Source organism: Halichoerus grypus, chromosome 2, assembly GCF_964656455.1.
Source record: "Halichoerus grypus chromosome 2, mHalGry1.hap1.1, whole genome shotgun sequence".
In the NCBI taxonomy this organism is placed as follows: domain Eukaryota; kingdom Metazoa; phylum Chordata; class Mammalia; order Carnivora; family Phocidae; genus Halichoerus; species Halichoerus grypus.
In genome coordinates, this window is record NC_135713.1 from 64504030 (window position 1) to 64531932 (window position 27903).

Consider the following 27903-nt stretch of genomic DNA (forward strand, 5'->3'; position numbering starts at 1 on the left):
TATCCTACGAAGGCCCAGAAATTCGAACCTAGGGGCTGAACCCCACCTCAGACCAACCAGGAAGAGGTGACGTATTAAGTCCCGCCTCCCTGCTCCTTTGAGCGAATCTCTGGCTCGGAAGGCGGGGGTTAATGAAGAGGCTGCCTAATGGGAAGACGGCGCGGGGAGCGCCCGCCTTAGTTATTGGCCGCGTAAAGTAAACAGAGGGCAGGGCTGGGCGGGTCGGCGCCGGGGTGGCCCCCGGGAGGGGGCGGAGTGTGCGCGGCGGGCGGCGGCGGCCGGGGAGGCCCGGGAGGCCGCGGCGCGGTCACTGCGAGCCGAGCCGAGCCGAGCCGAGCCGAGCCGCGCCGCGCCGATCGCCATCCGGCCCCGGCTCCCGCGAGCGATCCCGGCCGGCGGCGCGGCCCGGCGGGCCTGGCGGCGCCGCAGCCCATGGAGCTCGAGAACATCGTAGCGAATACGGTGCTACTCAAGGCCCGGGAAGGTGAGGCGGCCAAGCAGGCGGCCGGGTGCGGGGAACACGGGCGCGCGGCCTCGGAGCTCGGCTGGGCGCCCCAGTCACCAGATCCCCTAGGGCAGCGCGCTCCGCGCCCCGCACCCCGCGTAGAGGCGAGCCCTTCCGGCCGGTAGTCCTCGGCACCTGCCCCGGGGTGTCGGGGCCCAGGAAGGGGCGGGGGTCAGGCCACCGCCCTCGCGGCGCGGGGGTGTGGGGGGTTGCGGTGAGGAAAAGAGAGAGGAAGGAAGAGGGAAGGGTGGGACCTGGGTCCTTGGAGAGCCTCTCTGAGGCCTCTCCCAGGTTATAGGTGAGAAGATGCCCCAAGAAAGGGTAGCCTATCCCACGTGCCTCAGGCCCAGACCCTGGCGCCCAGCCTGGATCCGCACAAAGTTGGTGCAGGATAAAGGTTTGGAGAATGAATGAGCGGAGCCACTGCGGTACCACAGCCCACCCGGTTCGGGGAAACTGCTGGTCACATACGTTGCTCCGTGCCTCAGGACACTGGGGACAGAGGCGAATCGGTCATGATTTTTGCCCTCGGGAAGCCCACGGTGTAGTGGGCTAAATGGGCACAGGAATTAAGTGGGAGCTGTGCTTTGAAGGAAGAGAGCATGTGGGGCTGGCAGGACAGTAAGTGCAAGGCCTGGCAGAGGGAGCAAGTCTGGTGAGTGTGTATTGAGCTCCTCGGGGCTCCCACCCCAAATGTTACAAGGCACCTGCTCTCTGAGGGTTCTGGGGGACACAGAGGACCAGACCTGGTCCTCACTGCCTTGTGGTCAGTCTGGCCCTCACCTGCCATTGTCCACCTCAGTAACATAATCACGGAACACTCATTCTGTGCCCTGTCCTGTCTAGGGTGCTGGGGACCAGCGGTGAACAAGACCCTTCTTTTTTGAACTCTAGGGCAGGGAGGTCATGACATGGTCATTTTCCACTCTTTGCTGGGCTTCCAGGCTCAGTCATCTGTTTCACTTTTCTGCTCCATTTTATAGGTGGGAAACAGGCTCAGACTAGGGACTAGCCCCCAAGTCATACAGTGAGACTGTGGTTGACCCAGGCCTAGGACACAGGATGCCCCCAATATAGTCTGTAGGCAGCCCAGAGGAGCCCTCAGATGGCACAGCATCTGGTACCCCCTGCCTGCCTAGTGTGTGTTGCCCCCTGGGAGGTGCTGCCTGGAAGTAGGCATGGCAGGCTGGGTCCTTAGTGCCCAGAGCCTTCCTTATCTCCTGTCCCTTATCAAGTCTCAGGGCTAGGCCTTCCTCCTAGCCTCTGGGGGCATCTGCCGATTCTGTTCTGCCTCGTCATCTAGCCAGCTAGGGAGGAGGGGTGGGGAGAGCCTGGCCAGGCCTCCCTCCCTAGGGCTGTAGCCCGTTCAGGCCTCAGGCCTGCTGAGAGCACTGCCTTGCCTGGCCAGAGAGTGTGGCACCTCCCGACAGGCTTCCTCAGGCCCTGGGTGAGGCGAAGCGGGGTATGGCCGGACCTGGACTGCTGCCTCCCCTGGAGAACCCCTTACCCAACCTGGTTCTGCCCCTCCCACCTGCATGCTTCTAGACAAGTCTCTTCTCTCTAAACTTTAGTAACCCTTTTTGTGGAATGGTTGGGGATGGGACATTAAAACTAAAAGAAATCCCTGTTGTCACAGAGTCCTAAACCCTGGCCCATAGACTGGCTGCATTGGAATCCCTTCATTAGCTGGCTGACAGCTTGGGGCCGGGCCTTTGCCACCTTCCCAAGGGATCTGAGGCCCTAAATGGTTTGGGAACGCTGGGATGGCCAGCATGGCGGGTTTGGGGTTGGAAAGGAGCATGGGTTGTGGTCCCAGGGAGCTGGGTTTGAATCCTGCCTCTGGCACCTCCAGGCTTTGTGATCTTGGACAAATTGATTCCTCGTTTCAAGGCCTCCGTTTTCTCATGAGGTTGTGCCTAGCGTGGCAGTGTTGCTGTGACGATGAAGTGGGGCAGTGCTGGGTGGGGGAGCCCTTGTTTAGTCCTCCTTCCTTGCCCAGGTACCCAGAGGCACGGGGTGGGGGGGGGGGCAGGCTAGGCCAGGGAGGAGCCCCACCAACTCTGGTGGCAGTTCCAGGACAGGATATTTGCATGTGACTCTTGTTGCTGCCTTGATGTGGCTGGGAGGAGGGGGAGGAGGAAGTAACTGGTGGGGGGAGGCCAGCGGATGGAGGGTTGGGTGAGGGACCTGTGGGGGTGGGGGAGGAGTTCCCCTTCTGAGGAGGCCTTGCCCCGGCTTGGGGGTGGGGGTCTGTTGCTCATTCACAGTGGAGCAATGACTGTGGGGTACGCTGGGTGCAGGCCGCCGCAGGGCTGCTAGCAGGTTTCCCAATGGGTGTCCTGCAACATTTCCTCCTCCAGGCAGCTTAGGTCACAGAACCCAGGGAGGCACCCAGCTGTGCTCCCTCCCTGGAGCAGCCCCTTCCCCCGTGCCACCTGCCTTCAGCCAGGCCAGATGGAAACAAGGCTGGCTAAACCGAGGGGAAACTGAGGCCAGGCAAGGGAAAGTGGCTGCCTGAGCTTGCCATGAGTTGTTGGAGCCCACCTCTTGCCCCAGCCCTGCAGAGTACTAGACACAGACTCTCCGAGTCATCCTGACAACACCTCTGGAGGTGGCTTTGGATCCAAAGTCCCTGTGAGGATATTGAGGTTCATAGAGGGCAAGGGATGGGCCTAAAGTGTGAATTGGAGATTCAGACCTATGTCTGTAGGGCTCTAAGACTCGGGCCCTTCCATTTTCCACCTCCTGGCCCATGGGCCACATCTGGCTAGCTCTCTAACATGTTTAATTCATTTGGCTGCAGTGGGTTTTTACAAAAAATACGAACCAGTATTTCATATAACAGTCCAGATTCCCAGCTGAACACACTAAGCCTGCATTCCTGCCTGGCAACAACCAAGCGGCAGCCGCCCCTCTTGGAAGGGGTGTGCATGGCCCAGTTCACCACACTCCTCACCACTCCCTATTGTCTCCCATCTGGCCCACATTTACCATACCCATCTGGCTCTGTAGGCACCTGGGCTGCTACTCTGGTCTCAGCAGCTATAGATAGGGAGTCAGCTAGGTAAAATGAGGCAGGTATTGGGGCCATGGAAGCCCTTGTGTACTGAAGTGGGCATCCCGAATGCCAGCCCTCTTGCCACCACGTTGTCCCGAGTCTCTGATAGCTGTGGTGCGGGGCCAGGTAATAGGGGTCTGAAGCCTTCCCAGGGACCCAGGCCGCCCTGTGCCTCTGGCATGTCTCAGTTTGTCCCACATGTCCTGGAGTCTCCCCCTTCTGCACCTTGACTTACATAGTTCCCACCACTGTCATGTCCTCTGCTTTCTTCCCCTGGGAAACTCTTACCTGGTAGGAAGCAGCTAAGGCTTCCCAGAAGTGCCCCCTCCATACACACCACCCCAGTCCCCCACTCCCGGTGGCCCGTCCCTGTCCCTACCACCCCTCTTGGATCTTCCAGCCCAGGAGCCCCCCCCCCCCCCAGCAGGAGGGCCCAGGGGACCATGTGTGTCCCAGAGCCCAGCGAGGGCATGCTGAAGCATGTGGAATGAAGACCTGAGGTGCCTCCTAAAGTGGGCTGTGCCTGGGCTGAGCCCAGAAGGCCTCTGGGTGCCCCGAGTGGTGAGGGAAGTGGGTGGCGGTGGGACTGGAGACCCAGTGCCCGTTTGCTCCCACAGGTGGTGGTGGGAATCGCAAAGGCAAAAGCAAGAAATGGCGACAGATGCTGCAGTTCCCCCACATCAGCCAGTGTGAAGAGCTGCGGCTCAGCCTCGGTGAGGCCTGGGTGGAGACTTGGGGGTGCTGGGGGAGCCTCCCCTGAGACCTCACCCTGGGGCAGGCAGGGCTGGGGGTTCTGGGGAGCAGGAAGATTGAGTCTGCACCACCCAACCCAGTTTCAGTTCCTGGGCTTGAGATGGGTGGAGAGCACAGTGTAAACAGGACAGCAGAGGTGGTTGGGGTAGGTGGATGGGGGGAGTAGGGCAGGGTCAGATTTGGGGCAGTCTGAGAGAAGCAGAGGAAAGGAGGGTCAGGCCTAGGGTTTGAGGGACAGAGGGCACAGTGGAGGCTGGAGCCAGCCCACAGGTGGACTGCATGAGGAGCCCCAAGCCCGTGCTTAGCACAGCCCAGCCTGGAGCGGGGTGAGTGGTGGGGGCAGCAAAACCTGGACCAGAAGGGCCAGGAGCCCAGTTCCTGCTTATCTTGGCTGAGGCCCCAGGTCTGCGCAGCCCCCAAGGTTGCCTAGGCCCCTCTGACAGCCTGCACGTGGGCAAGGAGTATACCATGGCTGCTTCCACCGCCTGGGAAGGAGGCCTAGCCTCGAGCTCGCCGGAAGCCACAGCTTCCTCCTGCACTTTCGCCAGGCAGGCAGCAGGTTTGGGCCTAGCCTGGGCCGGGCCGGAACCTCACAAACCACACCCAGGCCCAGCGCTGTGACGTATGTAGGTGGTGTCAACGAGGAGATAGCAGGGGGAGGTGAGGGCCTAGCTCCAGAGCCAAACTCCTGGCTGTGTGACCTTGAGCTAATTACTTGGCTTCTCTGGGCCTCAGAGTCCCAGGCTATGATGGAAATAAGAGTAATGTCGGGGCGCCTGGGTGGCTCGGTCGGTTAAGTGTCTGCCTTCGGCTCAGGTCATGACCCCAGGGTCCTGGGATGGAGCCCCACATCGGGCTCCCTGCTCAGTGGGGAGCCTGCTTCTCCCTCTGCCTGCCGCTCCCCCTGCTGTGCTCCCTCTCTGGCAAATAAGTAAATAAAATCTTAAAAAAAAAGGAAAAAGGTAATGCCCCCCTCAGTGTTGTGGTGAGGGTTCTGCAGGAGCTAATGGCTTCCATACCACAGGGCTGGAAGCTGCTGTTGGGGCCCAGGGCCTGGCGGTGTGGACAGGAGGGCCCTGCAGGCAGGCTCCAGGTCTGGGAACCCAGTAGCTCCCACCCCTGCTTGCAGAGCGTGACTACCACAGCCTGTGTGAGCGGCAGCCCATTGGGCGCCTGTTGTTCCGAGAGTTTTGCGCGACGAGGCCCGAGCTGACCCGCTGCATTGCCTTCCTGGATGGAGTGGTGAGTGCGGCCCAGGCCAGCCCCGAGGGTGGGCAGAGGCCCCCAGGTCAAGTGTGCTCCATCTCCCCACACCTGCCGTTCTGCCCAGACCCCGAGCTTCTCTGCCTCCCACCCTGCAGGCTGAGTATGAAGTGACCCCTGATGAGAAGCGGAAGGCCTGTGGGCGGCGGCTAATGCAGAATTTTCTGAGCCACACGGTGAGCGAGCAGTGATGGAGGGATGACAGCAGTGGGCAGAGCTCAGTGATGGGGAGAGGAATGACCACAGCCTGGGCAGAGAGTGCCCTGGAGCTGCTCCAGGTTCGCCAGGCAGACTGCGGGCAGGGAGCCCAGGAGGGTGGGCCAGGCAGGGCGGCCTCCAGCGGCTCTGCTTCACCCTGCCTCAAGGGTCGCAGTGGACCTGAATTCAGCAACTAGGCAGGCTGGCGCACCACTAGCCTACAGCTGCTCCTAGCACGGGCTTAAGATACCGGCCGTCTCTGCCCTGGGAGGGGGCAGCTGGCCAAGGGAGCCCCCTGCACTGACCTCTTTATTGCCTGTCCCTAGGGTCCTGACCTCATCCCTGAGGTCCCCCGGCAGCTGGTGACTAATTGCTCCCAGCGGCTAGAGCAGGGGCCGTGCAAAGACCTCTTCCAGGAGCTCACCCGGTAAGCCTCTCCCTGCCCACAGGCCTGGGATTGTGTCCCGAGGACGGGGCTTCTTTGGGCCCGGAAGGCTGTGAACAGCTCAGCAGCTGGTGAGGGAGCTCAGCCTCTCACCCGGGCCTTGCACGTGCTGTGTGAGCTTGGGCAGGTGGCCTTCCCTCTCTGTAGCATCTTCAGCTTCTGCATGGGTGCATGTCTCCCGCCTAGTCAGGTTAGCAAGAGGGTTGGCCGATGATGCTGCCTTTCAGACTGAGTGTGCACATAACGGGGTCTGGCCCAACAAGCCGAGAACCTGGAGGGTCAGGGGCTGACCCGTGGGCTGGGCCCTCTCAACAGGCTGACCCACGAGTACCTGAGCATGGCTCCTTTTGCCGACTACCTCGACAGCATCTACTTCAACCGTTTCCTACAGTGGAAGTGGCTGGAAAGGTGAGCTCCTTGAAGGCTGGGCCACGGTAGGCCAAGTTGCTAGGACTGTCATGGCCTTGGGCCCCTGCTCAGCCTGTGTTTGCTCTGAAATCCCTTGCCCACAGGCAGCCAGTGACCAAAAACACCTTCAGGCAGTACCGAGTCCTGGGAAAAGGTGGCTTTGGTGAGGTAAGCGGCCAGGCCAGAGCCCCTGATGGAGTGGGGAGGTGGGGTACCATGGGCCCTGGACTGCTAGCCCCCCTCCCCGAACTCCTGTAGCCGCAGGAAGGGCACAGCTAGTCCCTATTTGCCCTCTACCTTGGCTACAGGTGTGTGCCTGCCAGGTGCGGGCAACAGGCAAGATGTACGCTTGCAAGAAGCTGGAGAAGAAGCGGATCAAGAAGCGGAAAGGGGAGGCCATGGCACTCAATGAGAAGCAGATCCTGGAGAAAGTGAACAGTAGGTTTGTAGTAAGTACAGACAGGAGACCCCTCCCTTCCCCCTGGCCACACACTTGCCCTGCCCTCCCCACTCACCAGCTAGGTCTCTTGCTGCCCTGCCCCGTCCCCTCCAGGCACCGCCTTCCCACTCTCGGAGATGCCTGGGAAGGGCGGGTTTGGGGTGTTGACACCAGGCCTGGGGAGCAGGCTGGGCCCCAAGGAGTGGCACTGAGAAGGATTTTTTGGGCGGCTGGTGCCAACCTTGCCACCGGGTGGCCCCCGGCCCCTGCTTGAGGGCTCGGGTCCCCTCGGCCACAGGTGAGCTTGGCTTATGCCTATGAGACCAAGGACGCACTGTGCCTGGTGCTGACGCTGATGAACGGAGGCGACCTCAAGTTCCACATCTACCACATGGGCCAGGCCGGCTTCCCCGAGGCGCGGGCTGTCTTCTATGCCGCGGAGATCTGCTGCGGCCTGGAGGACCTGCACCGGGAGCGCATCGTGTACAGGTGCCGGGCCTGGGCCTCCCCGCGGGGGGCTGCAGCGGGGCACGGGTGGAGGCTGCCGGAGGACGTTGGTGTGCCGGGGCTGCCACGGCGTGCAGAAGCTGGTTTGAGCCCTGCCACACTTGCCCATGCCTGGTACACTTGAGAACCTCTGGGTCTGGCTCGCTCACATGAATGCTGGTGTCGTCACCCCTCTCTGTGTGACCCTGGGCCAGTCGGCTCCCTGCTCCCTACGCTCTTTCCTTTTCTGGGAAGCAGAGACTATAATTCCTGCCTTGCAGGTGGTTTTAGGGACCAAATGAGATAATGCAGTAAAGTGCACAGAGCCCGGCATGGGGGGCTTGGCAGTGGACAGCTCTGCCTGTTGTTATTGGCAGGGATTTCATTTGAACCTCACAACAGCCCCATGGAGGGACAGATGAGTTGCCCCATTTGACAGGAAAGGTAGAGTCAGCCGCCAGAGTCGGGGGGAGGGTGGGACCCCCTCAATACTAGTGGTGAGCAAGGCTACTGGCGCTGTCTCCCCATGGGGGAGCTGCTCTCCACTTGCCTAGGGACTCCCAGGAAGGGTCCTGGCTGGACAGATCCTTGGGCTGCTCCCTCAAGTCAGGGCTGCTGTGGGCGAGGGCCGGGCCGTCTCTCAGCCTGGCAATAAACGGCTCCCGCACCTTGCTGCACATTCCATCCCGGGAGACAAGTGAGCCAGGAGGTGGTGGCGTCCCATCTGGCTCCTCTGCAAACTGAACAACGTCTGACCCTGCCCTTCTCTCCTCCCCACAGGGACCTGAAGCCAGAGAACATCCTACTGGATGACCACGGTGGGTGGGGGGGGCCACAGAGGTGGGGTGCCGTGGAGTAGGGCAGGGTCTGGCCCACCTGCTTAGTGGGCCCCCCTGCTTCCCCACCCATTTTCAGGTCACATCCGAATCTCCGACCTGGGGCTGGCTGTGCATGTGCCAGAGGGCCAGACCATCAAGGGTCGTGTGGGCACTGTGGGCTACATGGGTGAGTCTCCCTCCACCCTGACCCCCTTGCTGTCCTGGGCTGGGCCCCACCACTTCTGTCTGGGAGTCTTCTGTGTCTCGGGGAGTAGAAAAAGCTGATGTCCCTCTTTTATAAATTAGGACCGAGACTCAGCCAGGGCCCCACACACCTGAGAATACTCATTCATGCACCAAATACTTACTGAGCTCCTGCTATTAGCTCGGCTTGCAGGTGGCTACCAGAGAAGGATGAGAAGGGGCTGATTTGGGGTCTCGGTCCTGCCCTCGCCTGAACTGCCCAGGTTCTGAGAGGGAGTGCCCACCCACAGTGCCAAGATGTGCCCCATATTTCCCTTGGGAACCGTGTGATACAGCAGACAGTCCCAGTTACAGGGCCCACCTCTTGTTTGTGGTGTGTCCTTGGCCACATACTGCTGCTCCCAGCCTCACTTTGCCCCACTGGAAAGCGGTCGTACTGGCTCCCAAAGTTGCCTTGAACATGCGAAGAGGTAGGAGAGGCAGCAATCCCCGTGTGCCCAGCCTGGTAGGGCTAGGTACGCAGCAGATGAGTCTCTTCTTTCTATATTAAATCCAGAGATTGCAAACTGGTAACCACACAGGCCTGATGTGGCCTCCATTTGTGTTTAAATCAAATTGTTTTTAAAACACTTGGAATGGGTTGCCAACATTTGATAGGCCAGACAGCGTCACATTAAAAACACGGATTTCTGACTTCTTTTTTTTTTTTTTTAATTTTTTTTTTAAGATTTTATTTATTTGCTAGAGAGAGAGAGAGGGAGTGACAGTACAAGCAGGGGGAGTGGCAGGCAGAGGGAGAAGCAGGCTCCCCACCGAGCAAGGAGCCCGATGTGGGACTTGATCCCAGGACCCTGGGATCATGACCTGAGCCGAAGGCAGACGCTTAACCGACTGAGCCACCCAGGCGTCCCTCTGACTTCTCTTGAACAGTCAGCAGACCCGGTCCCCTGCAGGGCCACATCGGCTCCCTTTGATGGGGGCATGTGCTGTCCCACGCACTGAAGTCCCTGCCAGGCTGAGGGGGGTGCCTGCCGGCATCAGCTAATGCCCCACCTGATGTGTGTTGGGCCTTCCCGGGGCCCAGGGCTTGGTTCCTGCCTCCCGGCCCGCCCTCACTCCTGTTCCACCCTGCCCAGCTCCGGAGGTGGTGAAGAACGAACGGTACACATTCAGCCCAGACTGGTGGGCACTGGGCTGCCTCCTATACGAGATGATCGCAGGCCAGTCCCCCTTCCAGCAGAGGAAAAAGAAAATCAAGCGAGAGGAGGTGGAGCGGTTGGTAAAGGAGGTGCCTGAGGAGTACTCGGAGCGCTTTTCCCCGCAGGCCCGCTCGCTCTGCTCCCAGGTATGGCGGCCATCAGGAGGCTGACCGGCCAGGCCGGGGGGCAGCGGGCACCTCTCCCGCGCCACCCTGACCGCCCCTGCCCTGCTGCAGCTCCTGTGCAAGGACCCTGCTGAGCGCCTGGGGTGTCGTGGAGGTGGTGCCCGTGAGGTGAAGGAACACCCCCTCTTCAAGAAGCTGAACTTCAAGCGGCTGGGAGCCGGCATGCTGGAGCCGCCCTTCAAGCCCGATGTGAGTGCCTTCCACTTCTGCGGAGGGCCGGCCGAGCCGGGGTGGGCGCGGGGGGCGCGGGGGGCTCGGGGCTCCTGGAGGCGTGGTCAGCACACCTTCAGTGCAAGTGTCAGCAAACCCACCTCCAAGGGCTTGGCCGACAGAACATAATTCACTGGGCTCACACAGATGAAAAGCCTCAGGATAGATCTCGCCTTGGCATCCCTGGATCTGGGGCTCTGTTGCAGGAACTCTCTCTTCCTCTCCCTCACCGCCGTACCGGCCAGTGTGCGGTCTTCGCTCCCTGGCCGCTCTCCCTAGGGTATGGCCGTGGTGGACCCAGTGTTTCAGGTCCACATCCTACCAGCTCAGCCAGCCCAGGAGACCCAGTGTACCTCTTGCCCAATCATTTCAAAAGAAGTCCTGAAAGGAAAAGAAAAGAAAAAAAAAGTCCTAAGGCTAGTGCTGATTGCCACTGATTGTTCGGAGGCCCCTCAGCAGCCACACTTGGATCACTTGCCCACCCGAACCACTGCCGGTGGGGGAGGTCAGTTTCCTAAAGGAAAACCAACATGCCATTGCCAGCAGGGGTAAGGGGCTGAAGATTGGCTCCTCCTTGTAGAGTCTCACCCATTTCCTGAGCATCCCGGTGGGTCAGGCGTTCTGTGGGCAGAGACATCCTCGAGTCCTCATATTCCAAGTGGCAGAAGCCAGCTAAAACTTATGTCCAACATGGAGCTTATTGGTTCATTTGGCCAGATGGTCCTAGTGTCGGGCCCATGTCAGGGTTTCACGCAATGTTGCCAGAGCTTCATCTCTTGGCTCTGCTTCAGCCTGTTAATTGTCCTCCCTCTGAATTCAGGCTTCTGTGTGTGAAGTCACAGGGAAGGTTGTGAGTGGCCAAGATGAAGTTATGTGCTTGTCCCCCTCCCATGTGTAAGAGGACTGGGTCCTGGCATTGACAGTTCACCAGCAGGCCAGACTGATGGCTGTCAGCCACACAGTGACTGTTTATTGGCTCAACAAATATCTGAGTGCCCATAAGTGCCAGACCTCGGAGAGAAAGAGGTCAACAGGACCCAGTCCTGCCTTCCTGTTGTAGTGGGGAGCATGGCGAAGGAAAGCACTAAGAGAAAAAGCATGTCAGGTAATGTGAAAAAAATAAATCCAGCTAAGAGGGAGTTAAGGAATGATGGGGGGGTGGGAGTATTTTTAGACAGGGTGGTTTCTGAGGACCTGACAGTTAAACAGAAGCCTAAAATACGTGAAAGAGAGAGCCATGCTGAGTTTTGGGGTGAGAGCATTCCAGGGAGAAGGAGAAACCTCGAGTGATCAGCGAGGAGGCCAGTGTGGCCCGAGCGAGCATGGGCTGGGAGAGGCGCAGGGTTTTATTCCCAGTGTGACGGGGGGCCTTTGGGGAATGTTGAGCAGGCCTGTGAGGTGTAGGGGCAGTGCTAGAGGGGGTGAGTAGAAGCGGGAGGCCAGCTAGGGAGCCGCTGCTTAGGAAGGATTGTGCCTTGTAGGCCTCACCAGCACCCTGGGGTGTGGGCCTTGCTGTGAGTGATTGAACTGAGAGCAGCCTGCCTCGGGGCTGACCCCCCCATCAAGTTTACCCCTGCTTCCAGTGCACATCATCTCATTTAACCTTGAAATCATCCCACCGCCCCTGAGTCTTCAAAGATAAAAAATCAGTGCCCCGGAATTTAACTTTTTTAAAAATTATTTTTATTTATTTTTAATTTTTTTATTTTTAAGATTTTATTTATTTATTTGACAGAGAGACAGCGAGAGAGGGAACACAAGCAGGGGGAGAGGAAGAGGGAGAAGCAGGCTTCCCGCTGAGCAGGGAGCCTGATGTGGGGCTCGATCCCAGGACCCTGGGATCATGACCTGAGCCAAAGGCAGACGCTTAACGACTGAGCTACCCAGGCGCCCTGGAATTTTTTTTAGATGCAATAGATGAGAAGCAAGTTTGATGCTGATATCATTTTTAGTAGCTTTATTGAGATATATTGCACATACCATATAATTCACTCATTTAAAGTGTGTAACTAAATGGCTTTTGGCATATTCAGAGTTGTGCAATCATCACCATAATCAATTTTAGAACATTCACATCACTCCTTTCCACCCACCCAACAAAAACCCCATGTCCATTAGCATTCATTCCCCATTCTCCTCTCCCTGCGGCCCTGGCCATCACTAATCTACTGTCTCTGTATATTTGCCTGTTCTGGACATTTCATGCAAATAGTGTTATACAATATGTGGTCCTTTGTGACTGGCTTCTTTCACTTAGTGGAATGTTTTCAAGGCTCATCAATATTGTAGCCTGTACTTTGTTCTTTTTTTTTTTTTAATATTTTATTTATTTGAGAGAGAGAGCACATGTGTGGTGGGGAGGGACAGAGGGAGAGGGAGAAGCAGACACCCCCCTGAGCAGGGAGCCTGATGTGGGGCTCGATCCCAGGACCCTGGGATCATGAGCTGAGCCAAAGGCAGACACTTAACCGACTGAGCCACCCAGGTGCCCTACTTTGTTCCTTTTTTATTATTGAATAATATTCCATTGTGTGAATACACCACATTTTGTTTATCAGTTGATGCACATTGGAGTTGTTTCCACTTTGGGCTATTATGAATAATTCTTCTAGTATGAACATTGACATGCAAGTTTTGGTGGGGACATATGTTTTCCTTTCTCTTGGATATATACCTAGGAGTGGAATTGCTGGCTAATATGATAACGCTACATTTAACCTTTTGGGGAAATGCCAGATTGTTTTCCAAAGCAGCTGCACCATTTTACATTACGATGTTGTTTTAATTGAGATCCTTAATAGTAGGATTTAGAAAACAATGGAGATGAAAAAGACAGTGGCCTTCTGGAGTGAGGTGGGCTCCCAGGAGGGGCCCTGGGGGTGTGGGGAGTTGGGAGGACCGTTCTAATCCTCTGGTTGGCCATGAAGCTTGAGGGGATGGAGCAGGCCATTGGACATCCTGGGACAGAGGACCTTTCAGCTCCAGGCCCTGCATGGGGATGCTCAGCTGAAAGGACCAGCTAAGATTCTGCCATGCGTGCAGTGGTACCCCAAGACTGCCATGTGCGGGTGGAGGGGGTGCCTGTCACTGATTCCGCAGGGCACTGCGGGGGCTGGTTGGCTGCAGCAGGTCAGCTACCATGGACCGGGAAAGGCATGGCCTTTATGCAGCCTCATCAGTCAGGATCAATGAGGGGTAGTGATCCCCAGTTTACAGAGGGGGAATGACCTCAAAGAGAAGGGACTGCTGTGCTTAGGAAGTGCCTGGGGTACCTAGTTTCTGACTCCAAATCAGAGAGCTGCAAGGGTTGGGGCCCAACCAGGCCAAGGCTGGAGTGATTTTCAGGGCTGAGCTGCCTGCATGCGTGTAGGTGGGCCGGCGTGCGTGTGTGCCTGCTTGGGAGTCTGTTGCTCCTGGCTGACTGCCGTTTCTGTCCCCACCAGCCCCAGGCCATTTACTGCAAGGATGTTCTGGACATCGAACAGTTTTCCACCGTCAAGGGTGTGGAGCTGGAGCCCACTGACCAGGACTTCTACCTGAAGTTTGCCACGGGCAGCGTGCCCATCCCCTGGCAGAATGAGGTAAGGAGCTGCCCGGCTGGTGGGCCGGGCTCCAGAGGAGCAGCCCCGGAGCCGGCTCTCACGGCTGTCTGTGCTTGGGCAGATGGTGGAGACCGAGTGCTTCCAGGAGCTGAATGTCTTTGGGCTGGATGGCTCGGTTCCCCCAGACCTGGACTGGAAGGGTCAGCCACCCGCACCCCCCAAGAAGGGACTGCTGCAGAGACTCTTCAGCCGCCAGGTAACCCCCAGCAGGGTCCCTGCTTGGCCCCTCGCCTGGCTCCAGGGGACGGTGGGCGGGAGGCAGAGCTGGTGCCTGCGTGTGCTGGGAGTGGGCGTCTTCCAGCCATGCCACGTGTGCCCAGGGTCTCTGGCCTCATTCCCGCCTGTCCCCTACCCCTGGCTGGGCTCACGGCCTCTTTTCTCTTTCCAGAGGTGAGCAGTGTGGGCTCCCCGTGGGTTGGCCTTGCTGCCCGGCCTCGGGGAGCCACGGGCAGCCCTTCCATGGCAGAGGCGAGATGTGGGCGAAAGAAGTCTGGTGCCCGCTCCCCCCCCCCCAACTACTTCGTTCCCTGCACCCTGGCACCTTCAAGCTGCTAGCCTTGCTTAGCCATCTGTCTCCCCATGCTCTGCCTCCACCATCTCCAGGGGAGAGGGTCTGGACAGGGCCTTGCTCTGGCAGAGCCCAGATCCACCTGGACCCTCTCACTTCCGCCTGCTGCCAGTAGACTCTGCACTGAGGCCCACACACGTCTGGGCCCCTGGTGGGGAGCCCCCAGCCCCGAGCGTAGCTCCAGGCAGCTCCTGGCAGGGCTGGCCTGGCTGGTGGCACTAGTGGCTAATGGCCCTCGCTCTGCCTCTCTCCCTCCGTGTCTTCCCCATCCCTCCAGGATTGCTGTGGGAACTGCAGCGACAGTGAGGAAGAGCTCCCCACCCGCCTCGAGCTCCCCACCCGCCTCTAGCCCCCAGCCTGAGGCCCCCACCGGTGGTTGGCGGTAGCAGCTACTCCGAGCGCTGTTTACAGTTTTGCACAGTGGTCTTCCCCATTGCCCACGCAAGTTGTGGCCTGGGGAACACAGCCGGAGCTGTCCCCGGTGTCCTCTGCCCCTCAGCCCCTGGTCTGGCTGAGTTCGGGCAAGGCCTGGGCTGTCCCTGGGACAAAGGTGCGTCCCTTCAGCTCTTGTCTGTGGAGCTCGGGGCTTTCTGTATTTATGTATTTGTACGAATGTATATATCAACCAGAGCGTTCTTAAGACCCACCCTGGAGCTGGCAGAGGGGCCACTGCCAAACTCAAGGCTCCTTGGGCCCAGCTTGGACAGGCCGAGACTGGGCCAGGCAAGGCCCCTGAGCCCCCAGCACTGTGCTCGCCACCGCCGACCTCCGAGTGAGACTCATGCCTGCCTCTGCTGCCTCGGGCTCAGGCCACCACCTCTGGGGTCCAATGCTGTCCCTTCTCAGCACTTGTCAAAGCTGGATCTGGGGCCTCTGTATCCCCTAGGCCTGTGCCAAAGTGTGACCAGAGATTGGGCTGACCCTGGGACCCATCAGTCCACTGCCCAGGTTGTCCCAGATGGGTCTGCCTCTGCCTTCCAGCTCCCAGGGCGCCTCGTCCCTCATGCTGGGCCCTGTCCTGAAGACACCTCTTGCAGAAACGCCCCAGCCCAGGCCTTGGGAAGGGGGGAGGAGGTTGTCCCTGGCCAACTCTCAAACATTCCAGACTCCCCTCTTAACAATAGACACATGTGCCCAGCAATAATCCATCCCTCCCTGTGTGTGCCTGTGGGGTGTGTATGTGAGCGTGTGCGTGTGCGTGGAGGGGGTAGGCTGAGATGTGTGTGTGCCTGCGCCCCAGGCCCCAGTTCTGGTCCTTCCCAGATTGTGATGGCCATCCTGGTCCCAGTGTTAGGATAGCATGGGATTACAGGGCCCTGGTTTTTCCGTATTTAAAGCCAATTTTTATTACTCATTTTGTCCAATGTAAGCTGCCACGTGTCTCTGAGTGAATACAGTCGAGCACAAACCTGGCCAGCCGCCCTGCCTGCCTCTTTCTTGCTCCTGGTGTTCCAGGGGTCTTTCTGCTTCCCTCGCCCTGCTGGAAGTGGGAAGGGATCAGAGGTGGGCCTGGTGGGGGCTGCCCTTCCCACATGCCCTGGACATCCCCCACCCCCACCCCCATGGCTGATCTTGGAGTAGCCTCTCCAGGCAGCCAGGCCTCAGTGGCCTTTGGGCTCATCCAGTGGGTTTCTCAGCTTCCTAAATGGGAAGAGGCCTGAGGGAAGAAGCCTTGGGTCCCCACTAGGGTACGAGTCTGGCTCTCCCTGTACTGGGGAGGCAGGTTTAGCTGGAAGGGTCCCCTCCAAGGCCAGGGTGGTCTGGTAACCAGTTGTGGGCTTGGAGCAGCCTGGGGAGCAAGATGGAAGCTGCTGTTAGAAACATCTGCCAACTCTGTCTTACCTGGACACCTGTTGTGTGCTTAGCCCAGAGCCAGTGAATTAAGGCCATCCCTTGGCCCTGGAAGCAGGCAGTGTGCCTGGGCAGAGGTGAGACAGTGGTGATGCTGGGAGTTAGGCTGTGGCAAGGGTGGGTGGGGACCAGCAATGGGGACATTAGGGTTCTCTGAGAAGTTGAGCCAGGTCTTTTTTTTTTTTTTTTTTAAAGGAGACTTACCCGTCTGGGGACAGAGGGATTGGGGGAGCATTCCATAGCATTCCACCTATGCAAAGAAGGAGACGACAGTCTGTTGACAAGTCTGTCCCAGACTTCATAAACCTGTTGCCGCACCATAGTCTCCCAGTGCCCCCAGCCCTCCAGGGATGCTCTGTAACCACAGTAAGGGTTTGTTCCTTGCCTCTGGGCCAGGCACCAGTGCCACGGGCCACATGAGCTTTGCAATTGGACAGTTCTGGGTTCGAGTCTCAGCCAGGCCACTTTTCAAGCTGGCTTTGCATAGGCCCTTCCCTTGTCTAGAAAGATGGGTGTGATACCCATCACCTCACAGGGCAGCTATGAGAATCCGAGAAAGCAGCTGGTCACCTCCTTTTGCCCCTTTGTGACTGACAGGACTCTTGCTGATTAGGGGAGTGGGTGCTGGGTGCCAGGCTGACAGCTATCTCAAGGGCATCCAGAAGGTTCTAAGCACTGACTTACTAGAAGGGGCCTCTCTGGTGGTGGCCCAGCTCTTGATGGTATGTGGAGCATGTGCTGCTGCTTCCAGTAACTTGAGGGAAAGGTCTTTGAGCTGGTGAGTGGCTGTTGCATGGTGGCAAGGAAGCGAGCTGAAGATGAAGCTGGATCCTAGCCATGATGGGTGATGTTGGGGCCTGAGGTGCATTTGCCCTTCTGTTTTGGTGGGAGGGCAGTTAGGTATCAGTTGGCTGAAGCCCAGCCCTGAGCAGGTGTACAAGGGTGAGTGGGTACCAATTGGACCAGTAGGTCCCTGGAGCATTCTGCCTGTGGGTGGGTCAAGACCTCCCACCAAGCTTCCCCCTTGGGCTAGGTAGGCACCCAGGGAACTTGTTGGCTACAGTTCAGCTTCCTTTAAAACTCTTAGCACAGTGAGTCCAGCTCTGTGGTGGGAGCTGGGGACCCAGATGGAGACAAGGACCCCACCAGTTTGGAGCTCAGTCTGGTAGGGAGACAGAAATGGGAACAGTTAAGACCCAGTGTGATCGGCACTGTGGCAGAGATGATTCTAGAGCTGGTGGGGCTGGGGGTCAACACCAAGCAGGGAGGCCTCTTGGCCACAAAAGTCTCAGAATTGGAGCCCTCCAGGGTAACAGAACCAGATGTACCTGGGTGGAGGAGCCAGATGGATGATCCAGGGCCTCTAGGGCTTAGGATGGCTTGGGGTGGGAGGGGTTGGTGATGGGTGGGTGAAGGAAGTGACTGGAGCCAAAGCCTGTGAGCGCCATGCAGGGCTTTGAAAGCCATGTTAAGGATGCGGGGCCTCATCTAGAAGGCAGGGGCATCCCTAAAGGATTTCAGCTGGTTGTATTGGCTCTGCCTAGTATGTACAAAAAGCACCCCATGTTTACTTTGGGGAACCTTCTGTCTCAGTCCATGTGATTTTGATGGGGCCGGTTTGCACCCCCTGCATACATATACACCTAGAGTGTGTGACCCAGGTGAGGCTGTTAGAGATCTTTGGTTGCAAGTGACAGAACTGTCCTCCAACTAAGTGTTAAAAGGATATGGGGGAACATGATAGGAAGAACCAGGACTGGGGTACCTCCAGGGTCTTAGTCACAAACCCCATTCTCATCAGGGTATGATCCCCAGGAGCAAGATGCAACAGCCATGTCTGTGTCCGCATCATTAAGCCTGACTGCAAACCCAAGGAGCCCAAAAGGCCCAGCTGGAAATCTGCCCATGGATGCACTGGGGGAGCAGGGCACTTGGGTTCAAAGGCCCAGCATGATGGCACCCATGGCGTGCAGTGAGTCCCCCTGATGAAGTAGGGTGCTTGTACCCAAAGAAAAGGAAATGGATACTGGGTGGCTGAACATATATCCCCTCCCCAGGCATGAAACTGGATTGGTTCACCAATGGACACTAAGCCAAAATGAGTCCAAAAAGAGTCTTTGGGGGGACTTGCTAGAACTATTGGGAAAGAATTGAGGTTCTGGGGTTGGGTGGCAGTATATAAGCCTAGAGTCGTGGGGGTCATCCTTGCCACCACCTGGGAATTTTCAAGAATGATGCAAACAGAAGAAGGCAGAGTGGAGAGAACATATCATATCTGATACCATTGTTGGGAGACCTGGAACCAATTGTAATCACAGATAAAATCTACATCTGGACTTCCTTGTTACATGAGTCAAACACCTTTGGGCTCAAGCCTATTTATTTTGGGGTTCTGTCACTTGCAAATCAAAATGTCCCAGCTGATACGGTGGTGGAGGGTGTTTTTGGAAGATCACCGTAAGTGTGATAGAGAAGTTGGACTGGAAACAGAGAACCCAATTGAGACTGATGAACAACCAGGTTCAGACTCAGCCTAGACAGTGGGGCCCTTACTAGGCCTCACCTCTATTCCCTGGGGATGAGCAGGGTCCATGAAGACCGGGGCTATGGGTCCAGCACTGAGTTCTTCCTGTGCCATTTCTTAGTAGACATGGGGTGATGTATGCTCACTGGGGACGCACTGAGAGGGGCCGTGAGTTGGGAGGGGGCCATGTATTGGTGAGTTGTAACAACACTGGGGTGCCTGCCTGCTCCAGCCCTTGCCCACCGCATGTGTGCAGTGCCCCTAGGATGTGGCCGGGGCGTGGACGTGTGTGTATGTGTCTTTTCCGGGTTGAACTATGTGTGTGTGTGTGTGTCAGGGTCCTTGACCTCAGCTGCTTGGCTTGAGCATCCTGTGTGCTCGGCCGATTGTGTACACCCCGTCTGCCTGCGTGCGCCCGGTTGCGGACAGCCTGTTGCCAGGAGCTGTGCGGCGTGGCGCGTGCATTCCCTGTGCAGGGTGAGCCCGGCGCCCCGCGTGCGAGTCTCCGCGCGGCAGGTGGGTGCCAGGTCCTCCGCCTTCGGCTCCCAGGACAGCCTCCTCGGCGGCGAGTGGCTGGGGGTGGGGGCCCTCTGCCGGCTGCCGCGCGCGCGCGCACGCCGAGCTGGTACGCGCCGTGTACGCGCCCGTGCGCGCGCCCCACGGCTCCAGCCCGGCGCTCGCAGCCGCCTTCGCTGCCACAGTCAGCTCCCCGGTGCCGCCGCCGCCTCCCCCAGGCCGGGGGCTCTGTCCGCGGGGCCCGCGCCACTCGCCCCGAGCCAGGAGGACGAGCTCGAGGAGGATGCCTGGGCCCGTGAGTACCGCGGCGGCGGCGGGCCGGGCGGGCCCGGAGCGCGGGAGGAAGATGATCCTGGGCTGAGCCCCTCCCCGCGGGCAGCTCCGCGCTCTGGCCCCGGGTCGCCGCCCCGGACCCCCCGCCCCGGCCAGCCCCTCCCCCAGCCCACTCCGGAGGGAGGAGGGAGGGAGAGAGAGGGAGGGCGTCAGTGAGCGAGGGAGCCAAAGCCGGGCGCGAGCCGCCACCGGTTCGCTTGGAAACGGTTGCCACAGCAACGGGGTTGCGCTCCCCGGCAACGCGGCTGCGGGGCGGCGACGCCCCCTCCCACCCCTCCCCCACTCCGAGCAGCCTAGGGGCGCAGGGGGAGAGAGGGTGCGGGGACTCCCCCTCGAGCGGTGGGGGTAACTTCGCCAGTCTGGGTGTGCCTGCCTCCACAGCTCGTCGAAGATGGGGGTGGGGGGGGTGAGCGGCCCCGTGGGCACGAGCTGGCTCCCACGTGGCTGCAGTCGTCGCAGCAGGGCTCCTGGGGTGGCTGCAAACGTGGGGGCGGCCCAGCCCTTGGGCCTGCCGCGGGAGGAGGAGGCTTGGAGGCTGGGTCCGGCGTCTGCACTCCAACACCACCCCCCACCACCACCGCCACTACCACCTCTCGCCAGGGAAATGGCCTGACCCGAGTTGGGTGCCACAGAGGCGATGTTCCTTACCAGGGGAGAAGAAAGAAGCTCACATCCCTCCTCCTCATGGCCAGGGCATGTGCCAAACCGCGGCTAGGGCCTGTTGTGGGTTTCTCCTCCGCGTTCCAAGCCACCATTCTCCCGGGAGTGGTGGGAGCAGAGTGGGCAGGAGCAGAGGAAAGGACATTGCTGAGCCAGGGAAGCTGAAGCTCAGGCCAAATGGGAGCGCCCCGGCCCATTGTCTGGATCACAAGTGTCCCTTTCTTGTCTGAGCACAAAGCCCAGACTGTGCTGGGTGGCATGCAGGTTGGCTGGCAGGCAGGCCAGCGCCACATGGAGATGCTCTGTCCTCCAGGGGAGCTCCTCTGGGAGGAGAGTGGCCGCTGAGTCAGAGGAAATGACCTCTGGCTCCTCTCCCAACGTCCCCCAGCCGGCAGCGGCAGGGTGCTGGGGAGAGAAATGGTCCTGCTGCCAGCTGTCCCAGACCTGACTCAGCAGACGCCAGCCTCCAATCACAGACCTTGGACTCAACATCCCAGTGACCACAACTACCCTTGGGTTTCCTCTCCCATCCAGGAAGGTGTCCTGGGCACCAGGGATGACCATCACCCCAGGCATTTGAGGCCTTGGTGTAAGATGCCCTTAGATAGGTGGTGCCCGGAGCCAGTCTTGAGTCCCCCTCCTGCAGGCAGGAGTGCCTTTGGAATTATTCACAGGCTCCTTTCATTCTGTCCCTGTTCTGTGCGAGACCTGTGTTGAGTGTTCTGCGTCCATTATCCCCTAAGCCTTTCAACGGTTGTACAAGGTAAGTTTATTATCCCCATTTTAGAGATGAAGACTCCCAAGGCTCAGGGAGGTAAAGTGATTTCCCCAAGGTCACACGATCAGTAAGCGGTGGAGCTAGGTTTCCAGTGACGGTTTCTCAGCAGGCACAGCTGCTCTGCCTGCCACACACCATCTCTTGCGACCCAGGCAGAAAAGAATTGGAGGGCCTTCTAGAGGAGCATTCTTAACTTTCTTTCATAGTCTTCCGGTGAGGCAATTCCCCAGGTCTTTCAAGCCTTAGTACACCTTTCCGTCTTCCAGCAAAATCAGCTAGATTCTTGCTCTCAGATGCTCTCTGGGACTGTGATGCTGCTGGACGGGCTCCCTGCCTCCATTTTCTCTCTCTGGGTGAACCTGAGCAATGAGGGCTACCTCAGTTACCTGGGAACCCCCCAAGCCCCTAGTTTTTGGTTTGGGGGCTCTGTGGCCTGACCAGCTTGCAGCCTTCGCTGTGGTCGAATTCAGCAAAGATGGGTCTGTGTAGTGCTGGCTGTTGTGGGTGCTCACTCTAGCTCAGGGGCTGGAAACCCAAATGCCTCTAGGGCCCAGGGAGCAACGGAATGAGTGAGGTGGGCCAGGGAGCTACTCAGTGACAGTCTGTGTCACTATGTGAGAATGTGGACTTGGAATGACCAGGTAATTTTCAAGATGAGCCAAGAATCCCGACTTTTATGTAAAATCTCCTGGGCTTTAAATTTGGGAACTAATCAGAATATTTTTAAAAAATTGATTGTGGGCCAACAAAACATGCCCATGAACTGTGTCCAGCCTGAGAGTCACAAGGTCATGACCTCCGGTCCGTGGTAAAGTGATGGCAGTTTGTGCTGGGCCACTCCCAGGCTTGTGTAGATGTAGCGCCATGGGCTGGTTCCCATATCTGAGCCTCTCGAGGCTGCAGAGTGCTGGCGGTTGGCTTGTCATGTGCGGCTGGGTACACCGGTCTTGAAGTATTTTCACTCCATCAGTTTTGCTCCTCCCTTGGCAGTGCTAGGCCGATCGCATCATCCCTGTCTTACGAGCAAAGAAACTTCAGCTCAGGCATGGGCACAGCTGGGATGGGGCCACACAGCCTGATCAAGGCAGAAGCAGGATTTAAACCCTGGGCTCTCCCTTCAGTGCTCTGTGTGTTACACCATGCTGCCTCTCGGAGAGGCCCCCGAGGTGTGGCCAACTCCCTTGGAAGGACAGATAGGAATACAATAGACACTGAGCCCCATAGGGCCTCTCTGCCTACAAGCTCTCTTGAGACCCCAGTCCCTGTTGTCCTGTTCGCAGTTTCCAAGCTCCGGGTTCCTGGGCCAGTGCCAGGGTGGGGTCACAGAGGCGCTACCTGTAGGCAAGCGCGCCAGGCCAGTACCTTGGCCTAGCTGGAAATGAGACTCTGGTCAGCTCTATGCCTGGCCGACTGGCGGCAGCCCTCTCTGGCCTCAGTTCATGTGTCTTGGTGTGGGAGGAGTGTAAAGTTGTTACCAGGGCCTGCCTGAAATGCCCTTCCTGCCAGGACAGTGGGCTTTGCAGTCACCTGGGCATCACAACCACCTGCCTGTGTGGGCCTGAACTGCCCCAGCTCCTTCTCTGGACAGGGGGGCTGGCAGGAGCCACCTGCTGGGTGTCACTGAGAGACTGAATGTGAAGAGGCCAGCAGTGGGCCTGGCATGCACTGGGCATGCAGGACAGGGTAGCAGTAACTTCTCCCACCCCATCCTCACTCTGTACGCCACATTTCCCCTCCCTCTGCTGTCCCCTGGTCTGAGTCCCTGTCCCTTCACTTGACCAGCAGCTCTGGCCTTATATCCAGGGAACCTTATGACCTGGAGCCCCTGCTGTCTGGGGTTCCCTCTGTCCAGTGCAGAGCCCCTGACATATGCCTCCATTTCCTTTTATTCACATGGATGTATGGATCCTCATCTCGTTTGTAAACCACCCTGCGAGGGCCAAGAGCTGGGTGATGGCTTCTCTCTCAGTGACTTTTTGGTGAATGGCTGACATTTCCTAGGAGTGAGTGGGATGCAGACCCAGCTCTAGAGGTGTTCCCTGTCCTACGGCTAAAAGACCAAACGGGGAAGTGGGCAGCTCCAGTTACCCAACAAGTGGTTTTGGAGCTGCTGCATGCCAGATGACAAGACAGATGCAACCTCTGGAGGTGCACACAGACAGCCAGAGCACACTGTCCTATCCCTGGGCTTCCCATCCAAGCCTGGGCAGTGAGGCGGCCTGGAGCTGACTTGTCCAGCAAAGTGACAGTGAGGCCATGAAGCTGAGTAGTAAGTGTGGGGGCAAGAGCTTTGAGGCTGTGTTGCAGGCCCCTCAGGGGAAGAAAGCAGGACACTCAGCAGCTAGGACGGGAACACGGGCTGGTTGCAGAGGGAAGGGCACTGAGAGGTGAGGCTGAAGAGGCCTTGGCAGGAACTCATCCCAGAAGCCATGATCTAGGTCAGTTCTCAAAGTGTGCTCTCTAGACCACAACATCAGTATCTGCTGGGAATTTGTTAGAAATGCAAACTCTCGGGTCCAACCCCAGACCTACTGAAGCAAACACTGGGAGCAGAGCCCAGCACTCTGTTTTAACGAGCCCTCCCTGTGGCTCTGCTGCTCATTCAAGGTTGAGAGGCACCCATCCAGACTGTCTGAAAGAGCCGGGCTGCCTCCTGAAATGGTGGGGAGTTGCTAGAGCGTTCAGGCAGGAGAGGGCCTGGGGGAAATGGGCAATGTGGAAAGTGGGTAGGCTGGGCAGGGGCACAGCATGGAAGGAGAGCAGTGGCAAGCATGGCAATAGGGGCCCAGGTGAGAGATGATGGTGGCTTGGCCAAGGCGGTGGCAGGGGGACCAAAGGAAGTAGACAGATGAAGGCACAGTGCACTGAGGGTAAAAAGAACAGGATTTACTTTTTTTTTTTTTAGATTTTATTTATTTGACAGAGAGAGAGAGACTACAAGCTGGGGCAGTGGCAGGCAGAGGGAGAGGGAGAAGTGGGCTCCCCACTAAGCAGGGAGCCCGATGTGGGGCTTGATCCCAGGACCCTGGGATCATGACCTGGGCCGAAGGCAAACGCTTAATCGTCTGAGCCACCCAGGCACCTGTACTTTTTTTTTTTATTTTAAAGATTTTATTTATTTTAGAGAGAGAGCGTGAGCAGGGGGAGGGGCAGAGGGAAAGAGGGAATCTCAAGCAGACTCCACACTGAGCTCAGAGCCTGACGCAGGGCTCGATCTCATGACCCTGAGATCATGACCTGAACCGAAATCGAGAGTTGGATGCCTAACCAACTGAGCCACCCAGGCGCCCTGTAAAAAGAACAGGATTTAGTGGATGGAGTGAATGGTGGGCCCTTTACTGAGATAAAGGATCCAATAGATCTTTGGGGTCTAAGACTGGAGTGCTGGGGTTCATCATGCAGAGGAGCAATGTGGTAGGTGCCCCCAGCAGTGTGCCAGGCCCCAGAATAAGAAATCTGTGTGACCTTGGGGGACCACTGAATCCCTGTGAGCCAAGTGCTCTCATCTGTCAAATGTGAGGAATGCTAACGTAGTTTGTAGGATGCCTGAGAATGATTTGTGATGTCCAGCCCTCAGGCAGAGTGCCTTAAGGATACACACATCTCGGCATCCCCAGCTCAGAAGCCACCATCAGCAGCACTAATGTTGTTGGGCATCTCCAAATCCTTTGCATGAACTAGCTCAGTTTTCACCATGGTCACTGACAAGGAAACTGGCATCATAGGGCTTAAGATATTCACCTCCTGGGGTCTCGTTTTTTGTCCTCCTGCTATACTCCCAGTGAGTGCATGGCCTAAGAAAACCATACAAAGCAATACACTCACAAATTCTACAAATAAATCAAGATGGAATCCTAAAAAATGTTCAGATAACCTGCAAGAAGGTAAGAAAAGAGAATGAAGAAACAAATCATAAAATGGTAGACTTAAGGAGGAGTCCATGTGGGGGCACCAGCCCTAGCACACAGTTGGAACTGGACAGGTGCAGCATTTGCCCTGGACAGTCTGGAGGGGATGGGGAAGCTGTATGGCTGCAGGCAGGGTCTGTACGGAAGGGCTCCTCAGACAGGCAGGAGCATGCAAAGAAGCATGGAGGAAGCTTAGAGAAGCCTGGCCTGTCAGGAAGAGCATCTGGGAAGGTCTGAATGACTCTCTTGACATTTATGTATCGAGCACCTACTGTGGATTAGATGAGATGTACTGAGCAACTCCTGTGGGCTAGACAAAGGCAGGAGGGAGGCCTCAGGCAGGATCCATGCTCTCTGGGCCTGCCAGAGCACCACTGAGTGAAGGAGCAGCCCAGGACGGAGTGTTTAGCATCAAACCCCTGCCCACTCAAACTGGGTATTGGCACCAGTGTGACATCAGAGAGCCTTCCTCTCGGACCTGCAGCGGCCTAATCTGTAAAATACGGCAATGGTTCCTGCCTCCTGGCTGAGGAGCCATATTGGCACCTCGGGGGTCTTGGGTGTGGCCTGCTGCCATGCACCCTAATGCCCAGTCAGCTGAGCTGGGCCCCTCACGCCAGAGTCTGTCCTTTGTTCCTTGTTAACCTTGGAGCTGCCATCCTGTTTCTCTACCCTATTGCCTTTTCCTACTCTTGAGCTGAGGGCTGGTGGCCGGAAGTGCCAGGGTCTTGTTGGGAAGCAACAGGAAAGTGTGTTTTGGCTCCAACTTGGCCAGTTGGCCCAGTGTCTCTATGGCTGCCAAGTCCTCACGTACCAGGTGCTCACACGCACCGGGCTCTTCGTCTACATTCCAGTGGCCACATAAGGGAAGGTATTTTGACAGACTCTGGATTCAGACTCAGGCTAAATCCTAGCTCCTCCCCTTATTAGCTGTGTGACCTGGGGCAGGTCATTTCTCTGTCTGAGCTTGTCTCCTCATCTATCAAATGGGCCCCCGCTGAGCAGGTGGTGTTACATATCACATGAGATTCTGAATGGAAAGGGCCTAGAACAAGGCCTGACATGCAGTAGACGGTTCTTGGCAGGTATTTCTATTTCTAATTCAGCTAAACTCCATCACCTCCAGCCCCAGAAGTACCTTTTCTGATCTGAAGCTGTTCCTGCTGTGCAGGCCAAGGGGCCCCCTAGTCAGTGCCAGCTTCCTCAGAGCATTCCTGAAAATTCCTGTGGGCTCAGGAAAAGGAGAACAACAGATTTAATTAACTCCCAGTGACTGGCAGCATCGTGTTTTTATCTGGGCTGCGTCGCCATGGCAGCCTCATGGTAGGGTTGTGGAGGGGGCGGGTGGAACTATTGTTCTTGCCATTGTCTGTTCTGGAACACAGGCCCAGGAGAAAGGGACTGGCACGGGGACCAAGTGGCACATGGCACAAGGCAGCCACAGAATCAGACAGGAGCCATCTAGGGAGAAGTGTGGGGTGGCCTCTGGCCTGGCTTCCCCCCAGCTTGCTGTCAGAACAGTCTGAGACAGCTTGATGTGGAGCCCCCTGCTTGGGGCTCAGGCCCACCGTGGCCCCAGAGCTAAATGTGTGTGCGCGTTGGACATGCTGAGGAAGTGGGTGTGGGGGGGTCCATGGGGCTCTTGGAAGAGGCCCACAAAGTAGCTCAAGCAGCAGCACCCTCCCACCCCTGGTTAGGGTTTTGTGGCCAGGCTTGGGTTCAGATTAAGGCACTGCCATCTGCCATTTACACAGCTAATTGCTTTCCCCCCTCCCTCATCTGTAAAATAGGAATAACTATAGTTATCCCAAAGGGTTGTATGTGAAAGCCCTGGGTAGTTAGAAGGCATTCAAGAAGGGCACACTTCTGTTCTGTGGGGGTGGTGAACAGTCGCCTGCCACCCGTCACTCGGCAGTCAGGGCTCCCTCCTACATACCTCTTGGGATGCAAGGTTCCCCTCTAAACCCTGGCTGTGGAGAGGAGGAGGCAGAACTAGACGTGCCCATCTGGAGTGATGAGAGACCAGGTGATACAGGAGCAAACGAGCTACTTCTCCTACCGTCTGCAGAAACGGAAAGGAATTGAGAGGAAGCGATACCGCGCACAGGAGCTAGAAGCGTAGGGCCGAGCGGGGCTGCGAATTGGTAGGAGGCTGGGGAAACGGAGACGGAGCTGGGATCTGACAGGCGGAGGCACCCAGAGGAAAGGAAGAGGGAACGGCCCACGCCTGGCGGTGCAGACAAAGGCAGGCCAGTGGCACGCAGTAACAGCAGGAACGACCCCGCCTGAGCCCCCTCTACGAGAGCGGCGACAGCCAGGAGGCCGCAGTGCGGGCCTGGATGTTCCATGCTTTGGGCGGCCAGGGGTAGGAGCGGGTACAAGGCCTAGAGCGCCTGGGGCTGCCAGGCGCATGCACTGGGCTGAAGCTGGGCGTCGGTGGGCGGCTTGTGGGGCTGTAGGAGGTGGGCCACCCTTTCCCGGCCGCACAGCAACCGCCCCCAGACGCCTCTTCAGCGCCCCGGGGGGTCTATCCACTGGCCTCTGCAACCCTTTCCGAACTGGGGTACCTTCTGGGGTGGCGAACGTCCCGTGCGCACTGAGGCTGAGTCTGACTTTCGCACGCCCTCTGCTGGCCCGCCTGGAGTCCCCTCGGCTCCGCAGCGGCGGCGGCCGGGTCTCAGATCCGGGAAAACCCTACCGGGGGAAACCTCGAGGTGTGACGTCATCATCCTCGGTGACGTCACCGGCCCCCCGGGGAGTGTGGGGGTTCCCGCAGAGGAGGCTTCCCCGGAACTGCGCAGGGCACCGGCGCGGGCAGGGAAGTCGTCCGGGACTGCAGCGCGCCTTCACCGCGCCCTGTGTCTGTCCTACAGGTCCCGCGCGGCCCCGGGTGAGGCCGGCCCGCGCGCCCACCGGCGCCATGGGAAGGAGCGGGCGCCGCTGCTGCTGTCCCCCGCCGGCCCGAGCACAACTTGAGCCCCGTCGCGGGCAG

The 27903-nt window shown here is 58.1% G+C and overlaps 1 protein-coding gene and 1 long non-coding RNA gene across 5 annotated transcripts; one reads left to right on the forward strand and one right to left on the reverse strand.

Annotated features, from left to right (window-relative positions):
- The first annotated feature begins 296 nt into the window (after positions 1-296).
- GRK6 (G protein-coupled receptor kinase 6) lies at positions 297-27903 on the forward strand. Of its 4 annotated transcripts, XM_078066926.1 has the most exons (17): positions 297-484; positions 4181-4276; positions 5446-5558; positions 5678-5755; positions 6104-6204; positions 6538-6630; positions 6735-6798; positions 6939-7079; positions 7368-7558; positions 8336-8373; positions 8471-8560; positions 9714-9922; positions 10013-10150; positions 13615-13752; positions 13835-13969; positions 14162-14163; positions 14619-15753. In XM_078066926.1, exons 1-17 carry the CDS (start codon positions 433-435, stop codon positions 14725-14727), a joined length of 1788 nt encoding a protein of 595 aa, XP_077923052.1. In that variant the 5' UTR covers positions 297-432; the 3' UTR covers positions 14728-15753. The 4 variants fall into 4 exon arrangements, with proteins under 4 accessions (XP_077923052.1, XP_035940774.1, XP_035940772.1 ...); XM_036084881.2 differs by lacking the exons at positions 14162-14163; positions 14619-15753 and adding an exon at positions 27785-27903 and having other exon boundaries at positions 299-484; XM_036084879.2 differs by lacking the exon at positions 14162-14163 and having other exon boundaries at positions 299-484.
- Positions 10481-20284, reverse strand: LOC118531064 (uncharacterized). Its single transcript, XR_004914969.2, has 3 exons — positions 20214-20284; positions 16397-16442; positions 10481-10552 (listed from the first exon to the last, which is right to left on the reverse strand). It is a non-coding gene; the product is annotated as an uncharacterized LOC118531064 (long non-coding RNA).